At 43.6% G+C, this 25786-nt stretch overlaps 1 protein-coding gene across 4 annotated transcripts in view; it reads right to left on the reverse strand.

The window, feature by feature from the left end:
• Positions 1 to 212: 212 nt before the first annotated feature.
• Positions 213 to 25786, reverse strand: part of acap3a (ArfGAP with coiled-coil, ankyrin repeat and PH domains 3a) — a gene marked incomplete at its 3' end in the record, with an annotated part of 84319 nt that continues 58745 nt past the window's right edge. Inside the window, exons 7-25 of one of the 4 annotated variants that reach the window (XM_083656658.1) lie at positions 24385 to 24429; positions 23723 to 23818; positions 23082 to 23156; positions 21655 to 21666; positions 14343 to 14455; positions 13380 to 13431; positions 12901 to 13001; positions 12405 to 12516; positions 10828 to 11036; positions 8939 to 9008; positions 8721 to 8815; positions 8405 to 8622; positions 8208 to 8294; positions 7001 to 7093; positions 6610 to 6824; positions 5987 to 6096; positions 5325 to 5435; positions 4636 to 4697; positions 213 to 333 (exon numbers count right to left, since the gene is read on the reverse strand). In XM_083656658.1, coding sequence (XP_083512784.1) covers positions 227 to 333; positions 4636 to 4697; positions 5325 to 5435; positions 5987 to 6096; positions 6610 to 6824; positions 7001 to 7093; positions 8208 to 8294; positions 8405 to 8622; positions 8721 to 8815; positions 8939 to 9008; positions 10828 to 11036; positions 12405 to 12516; positions 12901 to 13001; positions 13380 to 13431; positions 14343 to 14455; positions 21655 to 21666; positions 23082 to 23156; positions 23723 to 23818; positions 24385 to 24429 — 1983 coding nt within the window. Of the gene's footprint in view, positions 337 to 4635; positions 4698 to 5324; positions 5436 to 5986; positions 6097 to 6609; positions 6858 to 6982; positions 7094 to 8207; positions 8298 to 8404; positions 8623 to 8720; positions 8816 to 8938; positions 9009 to 10827; positions 11037 to 12404; positions 12517 to 12900; positions 13002 to 13379; positions 13432 to 14342; positions 14456 to 21654; positions 21667 to 23081; positions 23157 to 23722; positions 23819 to 24384; positions 24430 to 25786 lie in introns of all 4 variants that reach the window. The other 3 variants (XM_083656656.1, XM_083656655.1, XM_083656657.1) reach the window with 3 other exon arrangements.

The following is a 25786-nucleotide window of genomic DNA, read 5'->3' on the forward strand; positions in this document are numbered from 1 at the left end:
CATGGGGGTACAGTGTAGAATTTGGACATACAGTAAGTGGTTTTTCGACTTTCTGTGTTTGTAGTGGTTCCAATTGAGAGCAAATGGATCATGGGATGACGTTGAATTGATGCAGCCTTCTGATTCAACAGTGGCTGTTGCACTTTTCAAGTATGACTTAGCTCCGCTCCAGACGTTTTTTTTAGTGGACTACCTGAAGGGAGTGTCCAGATGTTTTAGTCGTGGACTACCTGAAGGAGTGTCGGAAGTGCACGCTCCTGCGCTTCAGCTTCTCTGGGTTGTGGGAGGCCATGTGGGAAAACTCTCGGAAGATGTCGAGGTACGTGGCGTCTCCTGCTGAGCAGAAACGGCGGGGGGGAAAAGTATGAAAATGATGGACAACGTCACTGAACATTTCAGTCCAGACTTTGAATTGCATAGTAGCTCTAGAAAAACAAACAACTTTGGAATCCTGGATTCCATTGGAAACTATACAAACAGTCAAAACATCTTCATATGAACGCTGATATGAGTTCAAGCCACCAGGACAAGAGAAAGCCGAGGCTCCCTGGATAAATCTGCATCATGAATGGAAGGACAGAAACGGACTTAAAGGCACCATGATGCCCTCAGTCTACTTTCCAAATTCTGTGGCATTACTTTTCTGGTCGCCATGGAAACGGCTGAACCTATGGACACAACAAAGGCAGTTGAATCTTTTGTGTCCCTTGAGAGCGCCCAGGCTTAACTAATTAAAAGGGGGGGAATGAACATTCCAGGTCTTTCACTCTGTGTGTGTGTGTGTGTGTGCGTGTGTATGAGAGAAAAGATCAACGAGTACAAGCATAGTAGCCTTCTGTTTTCTGACATCAAACAGACCAAAAGATGATGTTATTAAATGTTGAACCACATTCACTCTGTGGAAAAGATATTCGTCTGAAACTTGAATATCAACCCCCACCTCCTCCTAAACAAGCTCAACTGTCATGCATAATAATCACACACGAGTCATTCATATTGTGTTTTTTTTTACGCTAAATAAATCCGTTAGAAGAACGCCATGCTGTGAATGTCGGAGACAGCTGATCCATACAAGTGTGCTGCAGCAGTGCATGGAGTTAGAAGTTTGTTAATGCGGTTAGCTGTGGCCAAAGCCAAGTAAAGGACTTGGAAATGAAACAAAAGAAGCAAAGGGAGAAGTTAGTCTTTAATCACATCTTCCATTTATTTTCAGTACGATTTTTGTTTTTAGAAGACAGTGGGAGGAGTTACTGAACAAAAAAAGTTGGTTCAAACCAAACATAGGTAGCAGTAAGTGTTAATATGCACAGGTATACGCTTACAATATTCAAAGCAATTGTACAGGTAACAGTCAGAAACAGGGAAAAAAAATATACAGGAAAGTTGAATGTTAGAAGCAAGCAGTTGAAGTGTTAATAGTTTTTAGTATATATACAGTCAGCTTGTTGACCTATCGACTGAGACGCACTGTACTTTACTGTACAACACGTAATCCTTCAATGGCTTGATGCAAATCATTTTTTGGCCCGTGATCAAATATAATCTGCTTGACGTCAACTTTTTTTTTAAACTGTTATTACAACTGTGTGCAACAGTGCCTCCTCCAGCCGACACACCATACCGCACTAACATTTAAAAAAGGCCAGAATGAGAAAGATTGTATAACACAAGTAAGCATACAATAGTCTTTTTTTTTGTTCTCTCGCTTATTTCAAAGTGCTTTGAATGTATCACTGACAAGCAGGGAGGGATTCATCGCCTCCTACTGTACGAGACAGGAAATGGTAAAACACTTAAGCAAAATGTGCTGCCTCTACTTCCCTCTGAAAAACTGTCTGTGGTCTTTGGCTTGAACTAAACCCCCAACAGTCTTTAGCATCTGTAAAAGACAGGTACTATCTTTGAGAAAAGCTGATTTAATATTCTCGTTTAGGCTCGTTTCGTCTTGGGTACATCATGTAAACAGCACAGTGGTCGGTTACATACGAGGCTATTCTACACATGTACCAACAAGTATATGATCTAATTTGATCAAAGAGAAGGCAATGTTCTGGGATCACCGCATACTGTGAGCTAAGTAGGTCTAACAATTAAATATGGCCGAACCACAGTCACTTTATTCAAGTCTATGAGCTTAATACTGATGAAACGTCTGACATCATTTCAAAGAAAGGCAACCCCCCATTATTATCCACTTACATTGCTGAACTCTACATGCACCATGTGTACGTTGGCCATGACAAGATGAAGTCATATAATTAGTTAATTGGTGATAATTGGTCATTAGTGTGCTTGCTTCAGCACGCTTATAATAATCTCAGATCTCACTCTTCTGATGCTACTCTTTGCACTAGCATTAGTCAACGGGGAAAGGGGCGTTCAAGGACCACAGATAGCGGCTCACAAATGTCATTCCATGCACAGTTCATATGATTTGGCAGTATATAATATGCTTATTAACATCATTCAACGATACTAAATGTCAAATATTCACATACACTGGGTACAGACGTAAACAAACGCAACAGACCCACAGCCACCCATGCACTAGTGGACTGATAAACCGAGGACAAATCTAATATAGGCCTAGTCATGATTACATCAGATTACCATAAACAAATGTAATCTCAACATACATTTTAACATACAAATACTGTATATGTATAATAATTTTTTTTTTAATGAAAAATGTCCAATTTCCACTGCAGTCTGTACTGCAGATTGACTCGCCACGGTTTTACACTACGAAATGATGGCGTGGTTGGTTGTCTTTCTCACAACGAGAAGATAATACTGGCGCTATGTGCGTGAGTCCTCGGCAAAATAAAATCTAACAAAATATATCCAGCTTTAAAAAAATACCATCTGCATTGTTGTTCAACGTAATACAAAAAACATACAGAGTATTCTGTATTCAAAATGATCATTGCACTATTGCTCTGGGTGTTTCGTCATAAATAAGAAACAAAAAACAAAAGCGTTACCATGACACAACAGCAAAAAAACAAAAGTTAAATCGTTGTTGGTAGGAAAAGTGCATAATCTTGCTTTCAATTTCGACATAAAAGCTTGACTTTAAATAGTCTCGATCAAGACAAATAGAGTAATGATACTTCTATGATCAGTTACTCTCAATCACAGTTATCACTTAGCCTCGGTTACTCCTTATGACTGTCAAAATGCTAATTCACGACTCCCCTTGACACGCGTGGACAGAACCAGAACCAGAACCACCTGGTGAAATAACACGTACATCCAGAACAGACTTGGCAGAAAGGTGACGGGCCTCTCCCTTATCTAATAAATCTGTAAACAAGCTGCAGCACCCTGTACTAGTCCGTTTGGTTTTCTTCCATGCTCTGATTCGACGGTGTCTCATACAGTACGGCTTAAAGGGACAGCTCACCCTAAAATCCAAAATACATATTTTTCCTCTCACCTGTAGTGCTATTTATCCATCTATATCGTTTTGTGTTAGTTGTCTGAGTTTTGGAGATATCGGCCCGCAGAGATGTCTGCCTTCTCTCCAATACAATGGAACTGGATGGCACTGGGTGGGCTGTGGTGGTCTCACAGCAAAGTCTGTGCATTGCTCAGAAATCATGATCATTGCTCAGAAATCATGACCCGGTCATGATTTCTGGAAAGAGACATTGCTGTTGAGTTTTTCAAATGTATTTTTTCGGTGCTTCGAGCACCCAGTGCCATCCAGTTCCATTGTATTCAAGAGAAGGCAGACATCTCTGCGGCCGATATCTCCAAAACTCAGGCAACTATCGCAAAACGATATAGATGGATAAATAGCACTACAGGTGAGAGGAAAAATATGTATTTTGGATTTTAATGTGAGCTGTCCCTTTAAGATACTGCATGTAGACATCTCAATCACTGAGTGGTGGCAGGTCTTTGGCTCAGAACACCCTGTACCCTCTTGGAAACTACAAACCAAAACCCTCAAAGAACTACAAATAAAGGGCAAGGCTGCTCCCTAATTGATTGCTGATGACTTTATGGTTGGTCTTTCGATTGCTTGAAAGTAGTGATGACACCCTAAGAAGCAGCCAACATAAAGAAACCCTGTAAGGAGGAACAACCGGAATTCTTTCCTGGTTTTCTGTGACGGGACTAATGGGCACATCGTAAAAACCTAATTAATACTGCATGCTCGTTTACTGTACACTGATTATTTATTTATTTTGGCGGCTATCAGTCAAAGTCAGCTGTTGAAATGTGACATCATTAAAAGGAACTTAACGCTGAGTTCTCATGTGATCCTGAGAGGGGAGCTGCTGACTGCTGGCAGGGGCTGGTATGACGTCTAGACTCAACAGACTGTGCTGGGTGGAGGAACACTGGAATTATTCGGGCTATTTATTTGTTATCGATTTATTCTTGTAGCGAAGAAGCTAATCTGGCTGTGAAAAACAAGTGGCGCCAGGCCCGGCCCGGCCCAGTTGTTTGTGTGCTGCTGGCGCCCCCTGCACTGCATTTAAACGTTAATCGTCTTAAAAAACGGCCTGGTACTCGAGGTCGAGACGGAGACGCGCTTCTAGCACTCGGCTATGGTGAGACAGATGAACTCCTGTATGCATTTCTTATACTGCTGCTCAGTGGGGCTGCTGGTGGGGTATTGACCTGGCTGGCCGAACGGTCCCTCCGACTCCCGCATCTCCTCGTTCATCCTGGCCAGTCGCAGCCTGAAGGGGAAAGGAGGAGAGAAAATCTGGAATAAATCCATCGAAACTGGAAAATTAAAACCTTTATTAGCCCATTGATACCTGATGCAGCATTTGTGTGTGTGTCCCTTTAAGACCGCGAACCGCGTCATAGAGACACTGCATGAAATAGGCCACGCCCATCACGGGGGAAATCGCTCTGTTCACTCCCATAGACCAGCAACATTTTCCTTGAATTAAACATAGCTAAAAGCTGTTGTGTGGTGGGGCTTCGCACACAACAAATGTAAATAATCGCCAGTTAAAGTTTTTTTTGTACTCCTGAGCAAAACAAGCAAGCCATTGAGAATTGGCGAGAAGAAAAATGTGGATCTAGCTGTCAAGGAAGTAAGTTGGAGTGTTCATCTTCCGTATACACAATCTTTTTGTGCAACACGCAACCATGCACGCGACATAGGAGAACGCCAGGATTGGAGGGGGGGTTTCTGTTTTCCCCCGTTTTGGGTGTGGTTTCTGAATGATGACGCGCTCCGCAGTGTCTCTATACGCGGTTCGCGGTCTTAAAGGGATACACACAAATGAGGAATATACACGCAAATGCTGCATCAGGTATCAATGGGCTAAACTATGGAAAGCAAATAAACATACAGTGTGACAATATCTGCGTTGGCTTGCTGTACAGCTATACTCAAAGGGTCCTGGCCGTCCTCGTCCCCGTCGTTCTGCGTCGCCCCCCGTTTCAGGAATAAACACACCTGCCTGCAAAGACCACAGAACAGCAGGGGGAGGGGCATCAGTCACGGCACACTCACAGCGAATCAGATCCCTACTTTCAAAGGCCTGCGCCCTGTATTAATAACTCACTGAGTGAGAAAAACCAAATCACTGTCATTTGCAGAGGAACTACACATATTGTGTAGGCTGTAGGGCATATGAAGTCACTACAGTACCGCAGGGATGACGTATAAAAAAAAAAAAAAGTTTTCCCGTTTGTGAAGATTATCATGCAGAACCCAAGTTCGCGTTTCCAAAAACTTTTGTTAACCACAGACCTTATTTTATGCATTAAGTGAAATCCCCATTCTAAAACCCCATAGACTTTTCCACTGAAGAACCCGGAAAATACTTCCAGACTCATTCCTGTGGCTCTCTATAAAGCAGGTTTTATTGCACTAGAAGCTGTGTGAGAAGTGGTTACACCGTTGTCTAGGATTACTTCATGGTGGCAACCACAGAGGTACAATAGCAGCACAAAGCGATGGCAAAGAGTAGTACACATGCAGAGAGCGACACTGTGTCTGATGGCTCACCCTGTGTGGCCCAGATAGGTAGCATGGTGCAGGGGACACCTCCCTCGGGCGTCTCTTTGGTTGACGTCGGCAGCATTCTGGAGCAGGAACTCGCAGGCGATCAGTGAACCCTGGAATAAAGTAACAGCAGTAGCTCTTGATATGGGAAGCTTATGGTGGAAATAACATCTTGAGTGTATTATGCTATGTCCCAGTTATTGTCATATTATATCATACAGACATGTCAGTATCTTCAGTACCAAGGGTGCAACGATCAGGTTTTCCAGGGCCAATTGTTTTAATAGCGTAATTGAAGGACCCAGATGGAGCCTGAAAAGGTGTGTCTTTAGTCTTTTCCGAAAGATCGGCAGTGATTCGGCCGTCCTGACCGATGGTGGAAGCTCGTTCCACCATTGAGGTGCCAGGGACAAGAAGAGTCGCGAACAGGATGAGCGACTTTTGAGCCCCCACATAGCATAGGCTCTGAATTCTGTTCAATATATTACAGCAAACTGGTTCTAATCTATGGTCATATGTTGTGAAATGTAGAACACACGTCAGAAGGACTGTCGATGCCAGTCGGACGATATGTGGAGAATCTAATAAACAAAACAAAAAGCATTACTCTCAGTCGTCACACTCACCCCGATCACAGCCTGTACGAGGGGCGTCTTCCCTTCGTCCTCGTCGTTGATGAGGTTGACGTCGGCGCCGTGGGCGAGAGCCTCGGCCATGACGGGCAGGTTGCGCGCCTTGGAGGCCTTGTAGAGCAGCGCTCCGGGGTGGATCTCCCTCACGTCCTCCGCGTCCGACGTCTCCGGCTCCGCCTCGCCGCTCGAGTCCTCCGACACCTCGCACTCTGAGGAGGACAGGCCAGCGAGGCGCATGACGACTTACAGCCACACAGGGTCAATCTACGCATTGTATATGTGTATAACATTTGGCATGTACTGTACAACGTATCTATAGAGTACTACTCATTCACTACAGAGTACATCACCAAGTAGTCCGAGGGACTATCTGAAGTGGACTCACCCTCCTCTGTGACACTGTCCACCACTGAGCCAAACACCAGGATGTCCGTGCTGCCGTCTGTGCTGCCTCCCAACCCGCTGTCACTGCTCAAACCTGCCGGACCGGGAGACGCCAGGACATGGACACATTAGCTACCACTGTCTCCATGAGACACCAGGACATGGACACATTAGCTACCGCTGTCTCCATGAGACACCAGGACATGGACACATTAGCTACCACTATCTCCATGAGACACCAGGACATGGACACATTAACTACCACTATCTCCATGAGACACCAGGACATGGACACATTAGCTACCGCTATCTCCATGAGACACCAGGACATGGACACATTAGCTACCACTATCTCCATGAGACACCAGGACATGGACACATTAGCTACCGCTATCTCCATGAGACACCAGGACATGGACACATTAGCTACCGCTGTCTCCATGAGACGCCAGGACATGGGACACATTAGCTACCGCTGTCTCCATGAGATGCCAGGACATGGGACACATTAGCTACCGCTGTCTCCGCGAGACACCAGGACATGGGACACATTAGCTACCGCTGTCTCCGCGAGACGCCCGGACATGGACACATTAGCTACCGCTGTCTCCGCGAGACACCAGGACATGGGACACATTAGCTACCGCTGTCTCCGCGAGACGCCAGGACATGGGACACATTAGCTACCGCTGTCTCCGGGAGACACCAGGACATGGGACACATTAGCTACCGCTGTCTCCGGGAGACGCCAGGACATGGGACACATTAGCTACAGCTGTCTCCACGAGACACCAGGACATGGGACACATTAGCTACCGCTGTCTCCGCGAGACGCCAGGACATGGGACACATTAGCTACAGCTGTCTCCACGAGACGCCAGGACATGGGACACATTAGCTACCGCTGTCTCCACGAGATGCCAGGACATGGGACACATTAGCTACCGCTGTCTCCAGGAGACACCAGGACAGTTTTTACTGAATATTTGAAAGCAAACTGTTACGTTTATGATGACTTATAAAACTATTACACTTATTTTGTTGCAAGTGTATGTTCTTGAAATTAATTTAAAAAAAAAAGAAAATCAGTATTTTGTGATCATCAACAATATTGTTATATCGCAGAAATACCCTGAAATATCATGCTATTATTTTAGGGCCCTATCGCCCACACCGAGGACAGAGTATCAGAGTAGTGAGTCACTTACTTCGGGGGCCAGATCCTGTATCAAAGTAGGAGAAGAGAGAGTCCAGCTCATCTGGGCAAAACAGAGAGTCTCGCCGGAACTTAGCAGCTGCTGTGAGACAAACGCACAGGAGACGAGTAGAGAGAGGGAGAAAATGAGACGAACTGTCGGCTCCAGTCTGCGTAGGCAGAGGTCAGGACAGAGATCAGTTCAGGTACCTGAGGAGAGAGTGGCGCTGGAGGCACTGGCACGCTCTTGCCGGTATCTCCGCCGAACCTTGGGCACCGTGGTGGCGCTGTTGTGTCTCCGGCACTTCTTCACGCTCCACCGCCGCTCCGACTTCCTCTCGCCGTTGACGAGTATCTCCGTGGCGCCCAGCTTCTTCAGGAACTTCTTCTCCACGTACTTCGCCTTAATCCACGCCTCCTTTTCCTGCCTGCAAAGGGACCACAAAAGATCGGAAATGATCTTGGGATCAATACTTGGGATTGATTCTATATATTTTACTCTTTTTTTTGTGCTTCAAATTCCTACCTTGAACTGGACGGTAACGGCTTCTTCAGACCCTGTTCTTTGTATGAGCCTTCGTAGATGTGGTTGATGACGCTGTTTCCAAGCTCACACATTAACTACAAAAGCAATACAGACAGGAGACTTCACATTAGGGTTTCTGCACTAAGACTGACTCTGGATTGCACTTTTACAAGACATTAGTGACGATCATTATTCGGCAGGACACTGCTGAGACAAACCTTCAGTAGCTCAGGTTCCCACGAGTCCAGTGTGAGAGAGCGCACCTTAGAACAGTGAACTCCCAGACTCCTGTAACAGAACATATGCAGTGTGTAAGGAGAAAAGCATGAATACAGTGGAGTCCATGTTCTATACTGTGTTGTATGTTCTGCTGTGAAAGGATTCAACGGTAAAAGACGTGCGCATTTCTGTCCGTCCTCTGAAAGCTTACGGATACGCATGAAACGGAGGAAAACCACACACACACTCACACATTTGACTCTCTACTGCCCACTGGTGGATGTATTGCTTAACACGATACCAACGTGAAAGACGCATTGAAGTATGTGGGCAGTGACGAGTACACCGTTTGAAAAGGACACATTTATTTTTGTATGAAAATGGAGTATAAACGGGGATTCTCAAAGCCTGTGTTGAGGGTCACACAAGAACAAAAATGCACTCTTGAAGCTAAATAAATCCAAAACGAATTAGTTAATTATTTACATTTACTTCAATGTAGAACAGTAATTTCTTACACATGGGATTACTTTTAGCCTTTTAGTCATAAAGATTATTGAAAGAGATTCCATATTCCAGACTGAAATGTTATAACAGAAGTGGAGTATTGGCCAGAATGACATGAACATTTGGACACTTATTCAGCAGGTATCTTGCATGTTGCGTTCAGGTGCACTGTAAACATTTTTTTATTTTTTGTTGTTGCAATTCCAGCGTGGGCCACACAGGGGGCGCTCCCCCTGGTCTATGGATATGCTATGGCTCTGTATAGTGACACAGTATCAATAGCTGTGGGGGCCTGAGTGTTATCCCGTGGGAAAGGAGAGAAGCGGCTCCTAATGTCATGCAAATCACAGAGTTCCACCAATGAAAGCGTCTGGTATCCAGGCAACAGCGGCACATTCGGAAATTGTGTTTCTCCCTTCTATTCTAACAGGGGGCCTTGTCTGATCTCACTGAGAAGACGAGTCCAAAAGGGAACATGAATATTCAACAGGTGGGCCGGACAGGGACGGGGCTTTGCCATTACATAAGCGTTGATAATTGCGGCAACTAAACACAACTCCCCGGGGGAAACTTTGCCATCGGGGAGCTGGAAAAGTCTCCTGGGCGATGTAACAGTGTGATGTAACAGAACAGCGAGCGCAGCACAGCACAGTGCACTGACCTGGATGACATCATTGTGACTGTATTTATTCAGCAGTTTCTCCCACTGAATTCAACTATTCAACAACGGCACTATCTCAGTGCTGCAGAACCGCCTGATCCTCTCACTTCCCTCGCTCAGCAGTGTTGGGCAAGTTACTTTCAAAATGTAATATACTACATAGTTACTTTCATTTGAAAGTAATAAGTTACTTTACAATATTAGTCTGTGGAGAGTAACTCGTTACTTATTACACTACTTTTGCATTACTTTTACCAAAACAACAGCAGCAGCAGAATGACATCGCCGCCCCGGAAACCATCCCGAAAAATAATTTCAACCGCCTTGAAGTCAGTGTAAACAATCCAAAATTCTAAATGTTATTTAGAATTTTATTTATTTATTTTCCTTTGTTATTGTGATCTATAGTGATTATTTGCATAAAAACACACAGTTTGATTAGGAAATGATTGTATCTTTTTTAAATATGTGCTTTGATTTAAAAAGAAATAACTCATTTTGTAACTTGAGTTACTTGACAAACTAACTGGTATAATATTACTGAAATCCTATAAGTAATAAGTTATATTACTGAGTTACTGCTAAAAGTAATATATTACATGTAATATGTTACTTTTGTAATGAGTTACCCCCAACACTGTCCCTCAGTCAGATCTCTCAATCAAAGCCAGCCTGATCCACTTACAGAACCAATAGCACCCACTCTGTACTGTACTGTACCTGTGGATGCCGGAGCACTCGATGCAGAGCAGGATGCCCAGGTTGATGGAGGCCCAGCGCGGGTCGGCCTGGCCGCAGTCGCAGCACTGCTCGTTCCCCGGCAGACACTGGATCCTCTGCAGGATGCTCTCCCCGCGCACGCTGCGCTCCCGCGGCTCGCTGGCCGAGTCGATGCTGCTGGTGGACGGGGAGGCGGTCCTGTCCAGGCGCTGCACGCACACCAAGAGCCGTGCGTTAGAGTTACACTGTAAAATGTCATGTACCTTGGAGTACCAGATATGGTTAGTAGGGGTGTCACGATACACTCAGTTCACGATACGATACGTATCACGATACTGGGTTCACGATAACGATACGATACGATACGATTTTAACAATATTTTTTTAAACTTGAATAATGACAATATATGACTGGAAAAGTAGTATTTTATTTGAAATGCACAAATACAAAACATGCTGTTGTGGGAAATTGTTATTACAATAACAACTAGAAAAAACATGAGATTGGAGATAAGGCTTATCTTGAAATAGAATGAGTTACACCGTCACTTAGATTTACTTTGAACTAAAAGGTTTCTCAGCAGTATAAATTCTCATTATGCATCTTCAGTTTTTCTTCAAACTCAAACAACAAGACTTTTCTTAGTCTTCAATTTTTCCTGTCAAGTAAACAGTTTTGCCAGAAACTCAATTGAATGGTTTCTCTCCTGTATAACTTCTCATGTGTCTCTTCAGAGACTTGTTCAACTGAACTACTTTCCACACATTGAACTTCAACAAACAAAGACGTTTCTTTGTCTATTTTTGGAAAAAAAAAAAAAAAAAAAATTTTTTTTTTTTTTTTTTTTTTCACGATATGAGATTTCATCTCAACGATACATATCGTGACGTTTTACTATCGCGAAATTTCGTGGGACGATATATTGTGACACCCCTAATGGTTAGGGTTTGTCACATTGGGACGTGTCCGATTAGCGTCAGGTAAGGTGTCAATCTCATATACAACTACACCAAAATGACTTCTGAATACCTTTTTTATGAAAGTGTTTTTTTAATTTTGCCTCCCATTTTCTTCCAAATTGTACTTGGCCAATTCTGACCCAGTCGTTCCTCCACCCCCTCTGCCGATCTGGGGAGAGTTGTAGACTAGCACATGCTTCCTCTGATACATGTGCTGTCGCCAGCCGCTTCTTTTCACCTGACAGCGAGGTGTTTCACCGGCAGGACGTAGCACGTGGGAAGATCACGCTACTTCGCCTCCCCCCCCGAAAAGGCGCCCCGACCGACCAGAGGAGAAACTAGTGCAGCGACCAGGACACATGCCCTTAATCCGGCTTCCCACCCGCAGACATGGCCAATTGGACGCCCAACCAAGCCAGAGGTTACACAGGGGCTCGAACCTGCAACCCTCGTGTTGGTTAGGCAGGGAATCTACAGCTGCACTACCCGTACGCCCTACTTCTGAATGCTTCTGATTACTTTCCCCATTGAGATATGTGAGGACCCCCATCAATATCTCACAAACTATGAAAAGTATTCACCGATGCTTTTGGAAGCACACCTGGGCTGGGACTTACCTCTATGTAATAAGTGTCAGGACTCTCTCTGTAGGCGGAGGCGATGCTAGCTTGAACCGCCTGGATCCAGGCTTGTCTGAGCTTCTCAGACTCAGCCTGAAGCATACAGCTCCTGTAGGATGAAACAATCAAACAACCAAACTTCATCTTCCATACATTGTACTAATTGTGTGGATATAACAGCTACATGTACACTATACAGTACTAAAACCATAATATATACATAGAATGAGCAAAGTATTTTACTCTATACTCAGGTTTCACATCTGTTCAATCTCTTTTTTTAAAGAAATAAATAAAAAATTATAAATAAATAAAAGAAATGAATAAATTAAAAATTAAAACATTGCAGCTGTGTTTGACTATAAAACCACATTATCCTTGAATGACTGACAAAAATCCAAAGTGTTGAAATGCAAAAGCACCACGATTAGAAGGAATTATGTCACCATGGCAGTAGCGTTATTAACGAACAAAAACGCTCAAAGTGCCTTACTTGGAGGGGGAGACGACTTCAAAGCAGAACCTCCTCTCGATGTCCTCGCACGGTTTCACCGAGCACAGCCTGAGGTCCTCCACCACGACTGTCAGAGAGTCCTGAGCGGGCAACACACACACACACAAACAACTCAATCAACCCCCTTATCGACCGCCCCTAGGCAAACAGAGAAGACCTTGGCACTATAAGATCAAGGAAGACACTGTCATACATTTTAGCACACAGAAGACATTAAGTTGAGGAACGAAGATGACCTGGAAAGCACATATCTGGACAGATCTACTGCAGCGCACACTGACAAGCGAGCGAGCGAGTGAGTGATGCTGGATCTTAGCCAAGGCGATCATCACCACGACTTTAAAAGCGCTAGCAGCCATTCTCCCGTCCCTCCAACACCCCCATTAGAGTTGCACTTAACCTCTTCCAACCCACTTCCCCGGAGGGAGCGCTGATAGCTCGAGGATATATGGACTTGCCTTGAGCTTCTTCTGATAGACCAGCTGACTGTTCTGTATGGAGAACCATCGCCTAGAGAGAGAGAGAGAGAGAGATGAATAATACATACGTTTTAGATGGTTATATCCCTCCATAAGGATCAGTGCACAGAGGTGAATTAATGTCACTGCAGACGTCATCACACCAGTGATGGAGGATAGCTAAAAGCATCATGGAGCGAAGTAGGCGCTCTTCCCTCGCAACGCAATCTCCGGACCATGTCGGGGCCATCAATTACATGGCTTCACATCACAACTACATTGGCCTCTGTCACAGAGGGAGAGAGAGAGGCTGACAAACGTGCCACGCCGAAGCAAAGCCGAAGCAAAGCACCGGCCAAATGCCTTGCAACCAACTGAATGCTTGCAGTACATTAGCCTTTTCAATACAAACACTTATCCGACTAATATCTCACAAAATACACTTTGCCACAGATCTTACTGTACCATATTTTCAATAGAGAGGCAAGGTGACCGCCTACTTCCTGCTTCAGCAGCACTGTACCAGAGATTTTCCACCGCCATTTATTTTCCCATAGACATTCCGTAAAATGCTTATAAAAATAGTTTCACTTGTTCAAACCAAACGGTTCAGATATATTTAGAAACAGGAGAGACCACATAACATGTCACTCAGACCAAAACGTAAAAAAGCTGCAGATTTAAAGAAAATATTTTTTCGAGGTTTTTTTTTACGTTTTGGTCTGAGTGAAATGTTCTATGGTCTCTCCCGATTCTAAATATATCTGAACCGTTTGGTTTTTACCAAGTAAAACTATTTTTTATAAGCATTTTACGAAATGTCTATGGAAAAATAAATGGTGGATGAAAATCTCTGGTACAGTGCTGAAGCAGGAAGTGACGTTCACTTTGCCTCTCTATTGTGCATACTAAAGTCACATAATATGCACTACAGTGGAGAGATAGCTAGCCAGCTTAAGTCACCTGTTCCAGGTCTTGAAGGCATTGCTGGCCCTCTTGAAGAGGTATCCCTCCATCACCACACCATTGGGAGCATCCAGGTTGAACTCTGCCTTGGAGTCATCATAGGAGAAGTCCTGATGGAGAGGAGAAAGACCCCAAATTAACCCTGGTCACTATACCCCATGAGGAGAGAGTTGAAATGGTGTGTGGATGGATAGCCAGGTGATTCATGTGTTGGATGCTGTTCTAGATATGTTTAATGGTATCCTCCTGTGGGGATGCTTAACTGGCCTTGCATCTGTTGGCATATACTACTGTACTCTTCCCTGTCTGGAGTGAAGATCTTAGTGTTGTTTGCGTGCGATTACGTGCTGTACTTTTCCCGAATGTCACAAAAAATAAACAGCAAGAGAATTGCCACAAGGGGATCAGCGAATGGCAATTGTAGAGTTTCACAACGTAAAACAACCCTCGGTCAGTCCTCCTTTTCAGTTAAAGGGATACATTTCTAGAATTCCCTACCAACAGAAATAAAAAAGCAAACTAATCTGAAATGTTTTAATGGAAATGTGAAACACTGGCTGAAGCAAAACCAAACCTGCGATCATTGATCACTGATGTAACGTAATGTAATTTCACTGTACAATGTTGTATGATCATGTCACAATTTTTTTATGTTTATACTTTGTTTATATATGTAATTTAATTGAAAAGCCTAACCAGGGACAGGGATCGCAAATTAGCCTTGGCTAGAAATCCTATATGCATCACATATTATGTTTCCTGTTACTGTAACCTGTTATAATGTTGTCTTGCATTGTCCCTGACAACAAATAAAAAAATACTAATATAATGCCAGTCACATTTGGCATACGCTGTGCTGTGCTGTGCATACTGTCCATAAGCCAACACGACCAACACGTCATACATTGTGTGTTCATGTGGAAACCGTCACGTGTTGTTGTCCCATGTATGCATATGAGCCGCATGCCACGCTCCTGCCTGACTCACTGAGGCATTTCACAATTGGTAATAGATACGCCTGTGACGTGAATTATTACATAAACAGGAATGAAATCGCCTTCTAACCTTTCCCAGTTAGAAGAATTACACCTGACCTTTAACGCTAGCCGACGGGCAGCTATTTAGGGCATAGGTCAGAGGTCAGAGTTATGGTGCAAGTCGGTGACACTTGATGAATGGGGTTTGGGGACGCACAAAAGTATCGACTTGGTTGATTATGTCTGATGCTTCGTGTTATAGAGCAGAAGCACTGTACGTCCTCAGACTTGAAATACAAGTAAACACCATTATAGCAGCAGGTACAGAACATTAACTTATCCCAAATTGAGTTTGAGCGTTGCATGATGCACGTAGCCTTGTGAAAAGCCAGAGCCCAGTCTTCCCACAAAGAACCAATAAACACGCCATGGTTCACTGAGTGCAGAGACACATCATTCCACACGCAAAAACAAATACCCAAGAATATTTGAAAAGTGGAGCTGAACTGGAGTGACCCATATAGAAGCTGACTTCACAAACTCTGCTACACACCATGCATGCACCATAACAGGGTGCATGATGTGTAGCAGCACACTATCAAGTATTCACTGCATGTCTGAATAATACAACGGCTCACTTCTCTACAACTATCTCCATTTTAGCATGTCTAAAGTAGAGCCCAGCCCATACTGGATTTTTAAGGCCGATGCCGATACGGATATTAGGGAGTTAAAAAAATTCCGATATCGATATATCGGCCGATATTCTTCTTATATTTTATATTATAGACATTATATTACACAATTAATTTTGCAATGATCCCTCAAATATCAAACACTTGACAAAGATATGACTTGAGATATGTAATGTAGGCAGGATATTTTACAGCTCATCTATGAACTTTATTGTCCAAGTTGACATCAATGCAATGAAACAGTAAACGTCACTGGGAATTTAATAATTATAAATAACTAGAAATACAAAAACACAAATAGAACAAATATATATAACTTGAGTTAAGGAAAAGGATCAAATATACACAATGTGCTGTCTATAACTTAAAAAATAAAATAAAATAAATATCTGCAATATCGGCCAACATATCGGACGATACCGATATATCGGTTATCGGCCGATAATATCGGTGGACCGATATATCGGTCGGGCTCGAGTCTAAAGACGGAAACGTCATCAAGCGATATGTCTCAGGCTTCCAGAAATGCAGATATTTTATGACAGCGCTAAGAGTGAGTGAAGCAGGAGATAAGGATAGCGAGACGGAGAGCAGGAGAGCAGGAAAGCCCATCTAAAATGTATATTCTCATGCGTCTCCAAACTAATCTTTTAGCAGTACTAAACTACCCTTTCCGTCTCTTTCCAACAGTAGTATGTCTCAGTTAAGGTGAGAGAAGATTTTAAGAGAGAACTGATCATTCTTAGTATTACAGTAACTATGACAACAACATGCACTAAAGTCACAGCAACAACAACAAAACAGCCAATGCGCAACGCAGGTCAACCCACCAAAGTGCGGTCCCACCGCCCAAAGATCTTCATTTTGAAACGTTTGGTGTATTCCAACAGCATTGAAAAGCACAACAAAAAGGCAAAGAGGTCAAAAGAAAAAAGAAAAGACAAAAACGAACAGGAAAAGAGCTGCTTTAAAAACAGAGAAAACTCAGAGCAGAAGCATGTCGGTGAAGACGCGGAGGAGGACCCAAGGTCTCTGCTCGGTGGAGACGCGGTGGACCCCCACGGTCTCTGCTCTGTGCAGCCGAGGAGGAGGACGCACTGACTCACTCGCTGCAGTGCGCTGCGTAACTCCAGCGCAGTGACATGTGCGCTCTGCTCTCCTCTACAGCCACCTGCCCCGCTGTCTTCAGAGAGGCACAGGAGGATTAGGAACTAATTAGCATACAGCTGTCAATGCTGCCCTGGCAGGACGCTGTGTGGAAGAATAGCACACTTTGCTCTGTACACTGTAGCTGCTGCTCTTGACCCACAGACAGACAGGCTGGCCTGACACCTCCTCCACGTCCGCTTTACGACTCAAACGCCTCAACGTCCGCTTTGACGACTCAAACGCCCCCTTGCATTGCTCAAGAAAATGGGCGAGATTCAGACTCTTGTTGACCCTGACAGGATCTATTTGGCAAGCAGCCAAGTTCACAGAGCAAATACTACTACTCAAGGCTTGGGTTTGCTGTCTCCACTGGCGGCAGCTATGCTAACAACTAGTGCCGGGCGATATATGGACAAGAAATAATATTTTGTGTTTTTAGGCTGAATGGCGATACGTACGCGATATACTGTATATATTTTGGTACTTTTTCGACAAATGTTCAGTTGTTAAGTCATAGCCACAGTCGAGTAATACCTCGATATCGATTATTGTGGCAATATTGTAGGGATGACTATATTGGTGCTTTCAGAAAATATTGACACAATGTGATCTTTGATACAGTAACTAATCATCGGTAATGTGGGATATAATGACTTAAGTGGGTAAAGGCAATTAACAGAACAGTTAGAACAGTCTGGTAAGTTCAGAAAACTAGGAAAAGAGAACACTTATGTTATGTCATACCATGATATAACAATATCCAAAATCTAAGAAGATGATATCATCTAGTCTCATATCCCGATATCAATATCAGTAATGTGGGATATAATGACTAAGTGGGTAAAGGCAAATAACAGAACAGTTAGAACAGTCTGGTAAGTTCAGAAAACTAGGAAAAGAGAACACTTAGCCTATGTTATGCCATACCGCGATATAACAATATCCAAAATCTAAGACGATATCTAGTCTCATATCCCGATATCAATATAATATCGCGATATTGGCCACTGCCCGGCCCTACTAACAACTGCAACTAACAAATGGGCAAGAAAATTGCCAATCAAGATGATGCATCTTACCTCGAGCTGTCAGATGCCTGTATAGCGGGACTATAACACGTCACACACATTGGAGTACACACACTGAGCAAGCCATGCACTGGGTGGTACTCGTCAATCTCTCAAGCCCACAACAAAGATCATCTATTCTTAATGATCCTTCAGATGGAAACGGAACACGAGTGAATTATTGAAGGAGGCAGGGGAAACGGAGGATTCCAAATGTTTGGTACAAATAAGCAGAGTGGGTGGCTGTCACGGAGCACACGGAGAACACATCCCCCAATGCCGCGTCCACCTGGAGTACGCAGGTCGGCCCACAGGCTACGCTGCAGGCCTGTCCGCTGCCAAATAGTGAGCCCAGTTGGTCGCACTGATTCCCCAGTCTGCTGTGTGACGCGCTTGCTTATTGACTGTACTGTCGCAATACTGTCACTGTTCTTAAAGTGAGAGCGTTCATCTGTTAGGGCCTGGTGGCCTGGTGCCTTCAAATCCTATCCCACAGTGCTGACAGTACCTGCTGCCTGACATCTGCCTAGTCTATTTCATCTAATCCCCAACCCACCTGCTCCACTTAGATATGACTACAAATGTCGCATTCATGTGCTCCTCGGATATATCGGATTTAGCGTATTTACGAGTTGTAAGCACATGAACGGCGATTCAATGTCGTATTTATTACCAGTGGGAATTTCGGGGATTTCGATGCAACACGAGTTTCCGACATTGTGACGTTGCATGAGGATTCGGGTCGGGACTACAACAATGAGGGGAAGTATGGAGTCTGTGGCACCAATTCACTGTAAAAAGTTATATATGTTGTTATTCTGTTCATAATAGCTATCATTTATTTTTAGTAGTTGCACATTATGGCCTATGTAGCTACCATAATGACCCACTACTTTATTTTAGCAAGAAAACACCAGCCACGAGAAAACAAGCGTCCATGTTTGTTGCTCTTTCCGACCAAGAGCACTTGAACTTGTCATAATTACCACGTCACCCCTGGTAAATCCGATATATCCGAGGAGCACATGAATGCGGCAAAAGTTACCGAATGCCACAACAACACCTCGCAAGTCTTTAGAAATACTATGTCGTGACTGACTGACAATAAGGGATAAAAAACTTAGTGGCTGGTCTGAAAAGTGCGTTCAAATCCTCTCCTGTGATTGATTTAACTTGGCAGCCATGATGAAAACCAAAAAAAACGAAAGCCCATAATTTACCAATTGAGATCTAACCAAGAGACCACAGATCCATGTGGTCACTTGAGTGCCTGACAGCACCAGTGTAAGAAAACTCCTGCACAATCTACACAGTCTGTTGGACATTTCAAAAGATGAGAATGAGAATTCTCTGGTGAAATAGCTGGAAAACAATAAGTGGTAACCTGCTGTATTGGTCTAAAATGCATAGTTACAGTGCATTCTAGTGCAAGGGAATTATGAATGGAAGATTATAGTCTTTATCGTCTTATCCTACTGTATTTTTAGTTTGAGTTTTCCATGGTTTATTCACTCTTTGTATATAGATGTCTTGAGTTTTACATTGTGCTTTGTCTTCATGCTTTGTTGCCTGATGTAGAGGCTCTTTGATGTACCTTTGAAAAGCATTATACAAATAAAACGTATGATTATTTTATTAGAGCATCATGTCTCTCATCGCCCTCTGGAATTTCAAGCGGTAAAAATAAATCCGGTGACCCGACTGCGGCTAAAAACAGAAGGACATTGGGAGCGCTGTGCTGCAGAGATGTAAACTTGGAAATATAGGACAAGTAGCTACTAGACAGAGGAGGCCTGCCTGGACGTCTCCATTTAATCTCCTGTCAAAAGATGAATGGCCCTGGTATTTAGACAATCTATCTCTCTGTTCTCTGTGTACCCAGCCAGTGACAGTGACACTCCATGGTGGGAGAACTTTCATTCCCTTTCTAGTCCCCTGGTCTTTGCTTGTTACTGTGTTGCCCCCGTTGCTCTCCTCTGCAAGTTTACACAAGAAGACTTATTGCACATGCTCAATGTGGCCGAAGAGAAAAAACAACAAAAAAGCTCCTTGAAGAAAGGAGAAAAGACTCAGGAAGTAGGCCAGACTGAGATAAAAGATAGTAGAGAATCAAAGACAGTTAACGCAACAACAAAATAAAATGGATATTGTCCAAAATTGTCTCAAATCTGATCTGCTGTATCTAGGGATAGGTATCGTTTCATATTTTCTGATACCGGTGCCAAAACGATACTTCTAAAACGGTACCGGTGCCAAAACGATACTTCTAAAACGGTACCGGTGCCTAAACGGTGCCTGAAACAGTACTTTAAAAAAAATTAAAGCAGATTTAACCTTTTTTTTTATTTTATTTAAAGAGGCTGTAAAGCTGATTTCAAACAATAATTTTATGTATTATGCCCTATAATGTAAGTGAAGGTGTAATTCTGCTGTCACTCAGAATGTCAAAATATACACGATATGATGTATACTTCTTGAGATATTAACGTTTGTTTGGCACGACTCATACTAGTTAACTGCCGCGGGGCATTTTTGGGTGGCAGTGACGTCATCATTCAGAAACCACGCCAAAAACGGGGGAAAACAGAAACCCCCCCTCCAATCCTGGCGTTCTCCTATGTCGCGTGCATGGTTGCATGTTGCACAAAAAGATTGTATATATGGAAGATGAACACTCCAACTTACTTCCTTGACAGCTAGATCCACATTTTTCTTCTCGCCAATTCTCAATGGCTTCCTTGTTTTGCTCAGGAGTACAAAAAAACTTTAACTGGCGATTTTTTACATTTGTTGTCTGCGCAGCTCACCAGACAACAGCTTTTAGCTATGTTTAATTCAAGGAAAATTACGCTGGTCTATGGGAGTGAACGGAGCGATTTCCCCCGTGATGGGCGTGGCCTATTTCATGCAGTGTCTCTATAACCCATGTCTATTTATGTCTATTTCAAAAACTTTCAAGGCCTTGAAAAAGAGAGAGAAAATAGAGTGATACAACATCAAAGAGTAAAGAACAGATCCACCGACTCCACAACAGAAACACCCAGGCGCAGGAAGCGGACTAATTATTACGGTCAATATTCTAGCTGTTATCTTTTTTAATAAAACACAGCAATCATCGCCTCGAAATAGGCGATGCAGCACAGCAGGCAGTCTTTATACGGGTCGTTCAAATGAAGTTGGCTTGTTTCTGATTGTTCTGTGTGAATTATTCAGGGTGAACTGAAGCTCGCCCCCAAAGGCCTTGGGAGTCGAACTACAGCTTGAGAATACTTCAAAGGGCTTTGCTAATGCTCTGCACTACTCTGTACCAGGGGTGGGGGGCTAAGCTACATCGTCCCCTACGCACAGACGCACTAACATGTTCAGAGGAAAAATGAAAACAAAAAATAAAAAAATAAAATAAAAATTGAGACGTACTCACCTGCATGAGGGTCTGTGAGAGCAGATGGTCGCATAGGGAACAGAGAAGAGAGGAGATACTATTAGAGCCCAGAAGACACAGCAGCAGACTGGTCAGAGGAGATAATACAATAATCTTTGAATTTGAATGCGCCCCTAATTGCCCTGCTTACTGGTCTTCCACTAAAGAGGCCATCTTGGTTGAGTGCTTACGAATAAAGCTCTCTTTAAAAAAAAATCCACCTGATGCCACATGTGTTTCATGACATTCAAATTTGACGTGGATTCAAATGGGGACATATTTTACTAGCACACTCCATGGGGGGGGGGGGGGGGGGCACATGGGAGGACGAAGCATGTGTGGTAACAGCTCTGGTACAAACGGGTCGATAACAGGCAGCCCCACATGTGACCTGACCCGTCCCTGTGGCTCCAGCCACAGAGCAGACCAGATCACAGCACAGCGCCTGGAGGCCTGGAGGGCTGACCGCGGCCTGCCTGTCTGACAGATGGGTCACTCATCCTGGGGGGCAGAGTCGCCACACACCGGCCACCGAAATTCAACGTTTCTGAATTATTTAGCTAGATTTCATTATTTGATCATTTCGATCAGGCATGGCCAAAGTCCGGCCCGGGGACCAATCGCGGCCCGTGGATCGATTTTAAAAGGCCTGCGGCTTGTCTCTCAAAATATACTATAATATGAATATACTATATATTATGTGGCCCTCCACACAGTAAAGAAGCGTAAAGACACTCAGCCAGTGTCAGACTTTGAATACACCCGATTTAGAGGATTGCGCCTATATGGAATGAGTAGAAAGGGAAGGCTGTGTTTCACAAAGTTTACGAGATGTTTGTGAATATGTATGTATATATACGATGTATATATATAATAACAAAATTGTCAACAAACCCTAGCCCCCCCCCACACTTCAGCGACCAGGATATTGCATGTTTTGGTGAGGGGTTCCTATATGAAGGAAACCCCCCAACAAACCCTAGCATTTAGTAGACTAAGGGCACAGTGAAGCTGCGACACCTAATGCGCTGATCACGGCTATCCACAGCAGACAACAGTGGGATTAGTTTCCCTTCAAAACACTTAATTCCACCTGATTTAACACTTAAATCAATGCCCTGGTTTTTGCGAGGCAGATTAATCAAACGCTCCCCAGTTGCCCAGCTATAATCCCACAGTCACAAGCGAAGCAGTGGGCCAGGTGGCAGACTTTGGGCTCGGAGGTGTGATGATGGGAGCACATTCACACCCAGTCAGACTCTCGAAAAAACGACCGGCATCTGAGTAGCATCAACCCTGCCAACTATAACACGGAGAGGAGAAGACGCTTCGGTGTCGTAACGTTTCAGCATTACTTGAACCTTCCCGATTTGTCTAAAATAGATTATAGCAAGAAAATACATTTCTGCTGAATTGACTGAACTCACCCTCTGCTGTATGGTGGCGTGTTTGTGCTCCATGTCCCTCTTCTCCATGGCCGAATCGATCACCAACTGGTCCAGCTGAAAGTTAAACGTAAGAATAAAAACAAGTTCGCTCTCGATGAAGAGATGTTCGATCAAAAGGTGCGCCGCCACCGAAATGCTTTCATTTTGCAGCGAAATAATTCCCGCATAAAGGCAACGTGAGAGAGCTAGAATGATTGTGGATAAGCTGACTACATCACTTTGGACCAGCACAGGCTGCAGTGATGCGTCGGGTCAATATTTGTTAATGGAGCATCGACTTTGTTGTCTTTCAGCGTTCAACAACCCTGTTGTGCAAAATGTGTTTGTCTCCGTTCTTCAATAACGTGTTGCAGCATGTGCATGTGACAGTTTGTGGGTACAATATTGTTTGTTTACTTCGTCACATGTATGTTACATGTACAGAGGAAGCGTTTAAGTACCGTGTGTGTGTATCCAATATCAAATGAAAAATCCAATATATGAAATGATTATTTCATATTGGATTTTTGATTTGAGCAGCAGAAACCTCGAGCATCAGTGATCGATAATATTTCTCATAAGGACCAAACCAATTCCAATCATGCGTTGGAGCCTGGGGGGGTACTTGAGGCGCCGCTCACCTCAGCAGCCAGCTTCTTCATGTAGGGGTCGATCTCGTCCAGCAGGTGGTAGCCTTGCTGGAACAGCGAGTACTGGGCATGCATGAAGGACAGCATCTGCATGGGACACACGCACAGCTTTTGTTACAGGAACGTTGTTGCCAATGACACTCTGACATGTACTGTAGGGCTGCCTGCAGCTAACGATTATGTTCATTGTCGATTAATCTGTTGATTATTTTCACGGTTAATTAGTTGTTTGGTCAATAAAAAGGTCAGAAAATGGTGAAAAATGTTGATGATGAAGCCCAAGATGACATCCTCAAATGTCTTGTTTTGTCCATAACCCTAAGATATTCAGTTTACTGTCATAGAGGAGTAAGGACACCAGAACATTTCACATTTAAGAAGCTGGAATCAGAGAATCTTTTTTTTTTACAGATTAATCGATTATGAAAATAGTTGACGACTAATAAATTAATCGATTAATTGTTGCAGCTCTACTGACATGCAACAGACGAGCACTGAAAAGACTCTTTTGCATGCATCACTATTCTAGATCATCTGTATCGTTAGTATGTACAGTATGTAGGAACATAACATAATTATGTAAGTGTGTTTGGAGATAGCAATGCATTTGTTTGTCTATCCGTTTCAGTGGGAGATGGCTTAAAGATACTTACAGCATCTAGGATCTCAAATTTCTTCTTAGCCTGGAGGACATTGATCTGCAGGAGAGAAAGATGGAAATGTGTGTAAATCAACATTGAACCGGAGGAGAACTCGACGATGAACTGAACGGGTGGGGGGGGGGGGGGGGGCTGAGCAATCTTTTGGTCTGTAGAGTATTGATTGTCGTGTTGATGACATCCACACAACACACCGTGTACTGTACTACGACACCATGTATTGAGATAACTCCCTCTTTTTTGTCTATACTGTAACCCGGATGAAGGTATAGAAGAACATGTCCTTATGGATGCACGATATATCGGTATTCATATCCGTATCGGCCGATGTTAGTAATTTTTTTACATATCGGCATCGGTCCGATGTTGCAATGTTAATATCGGTTATCGGTATCAGCCAGAATTTTCACATTGAGAGGAAACAATGTGGTAAATCTATGATTTATGGGCTTTTCCAAATGTTTTGGAAATAAAGAAATGCATTACTTTTTCAAATTCACATTGTTTACATGTGTTTTTCAGTATGTACAAAATTAATTTGATTATCATAGAAATGTGTTTTTATACAGATCATATCGACATCGGTAAATAAGAGCAATGTTAATATCGGTTATCGGTATCGGCCAAAATGTTTATATCGGTGCATCCCTATTATGGATGCTGACTAATGGGTGACCTGTCTGTCACAGAACCATTACAGACCTTTTAATACAGATATTGTATATATCAGTCTACAGACTTTTGAATGCAGACATCAGTCCAAGTGGTTTCCATGATGTACGTACTGTTTAGTTAACTCAGCTGTGCCTGCATGAGCCATGCATCGTCGCCACGGCCTCCATGAATAAAAGCTTTGCTTCATTGTATATCTGAACTGATGCAAACCCAAATGACATCTCGCGCTACATTTGAGAGGTCGCTTGGTGCGCTCTCCGCAGCCAAAGACCTTTCCTGCCTTGAGACACTTTCAATTAAGTCTTGAAAGGGTCATATCTTTAGAGATGGCTGCCAGCAGACACAATGAAGAATGCAAAAGGGGGCGCGTCGCGTCGCGGCCATCGCCCTGAATCAGTCTCTTTGTTCCCACAGGCGGGGTCATGTGGAGGAGGACGCAACGTGTGGGCAAAATAAAGCCATGCACGCCACATAGGAATAGAGTGGAAAATGTGTCTCTCACACACAGATGACACAGACACTACTGCTGCAGGCCTCAGGGGGCGACGTCAGGGTCGCTCACCAACTCCACTGCCGAGATTAGTCTTAGGGCAGCTGGGCGATATAGACAAAATCAAATATCACAATATTTTTTGACGATATGATATCCAAAAATCTAAGATGATATCTAGACTCATATTACGATATCGATATAATATCGGGCGGCTGTAGCGGCTGTAGC

This window comes from Poromitra crassiceps (assembly GCF_964638095.1).
Source record: "Poromitra crassiceps genome assembly, chromosome: 20".
Lineage (NCBI taxonomy): Eukaryota > Metazoa > Chordata > Actinopteri > Beryciformes > Melamphaidae > Poromitra > Poromitra crassiceps.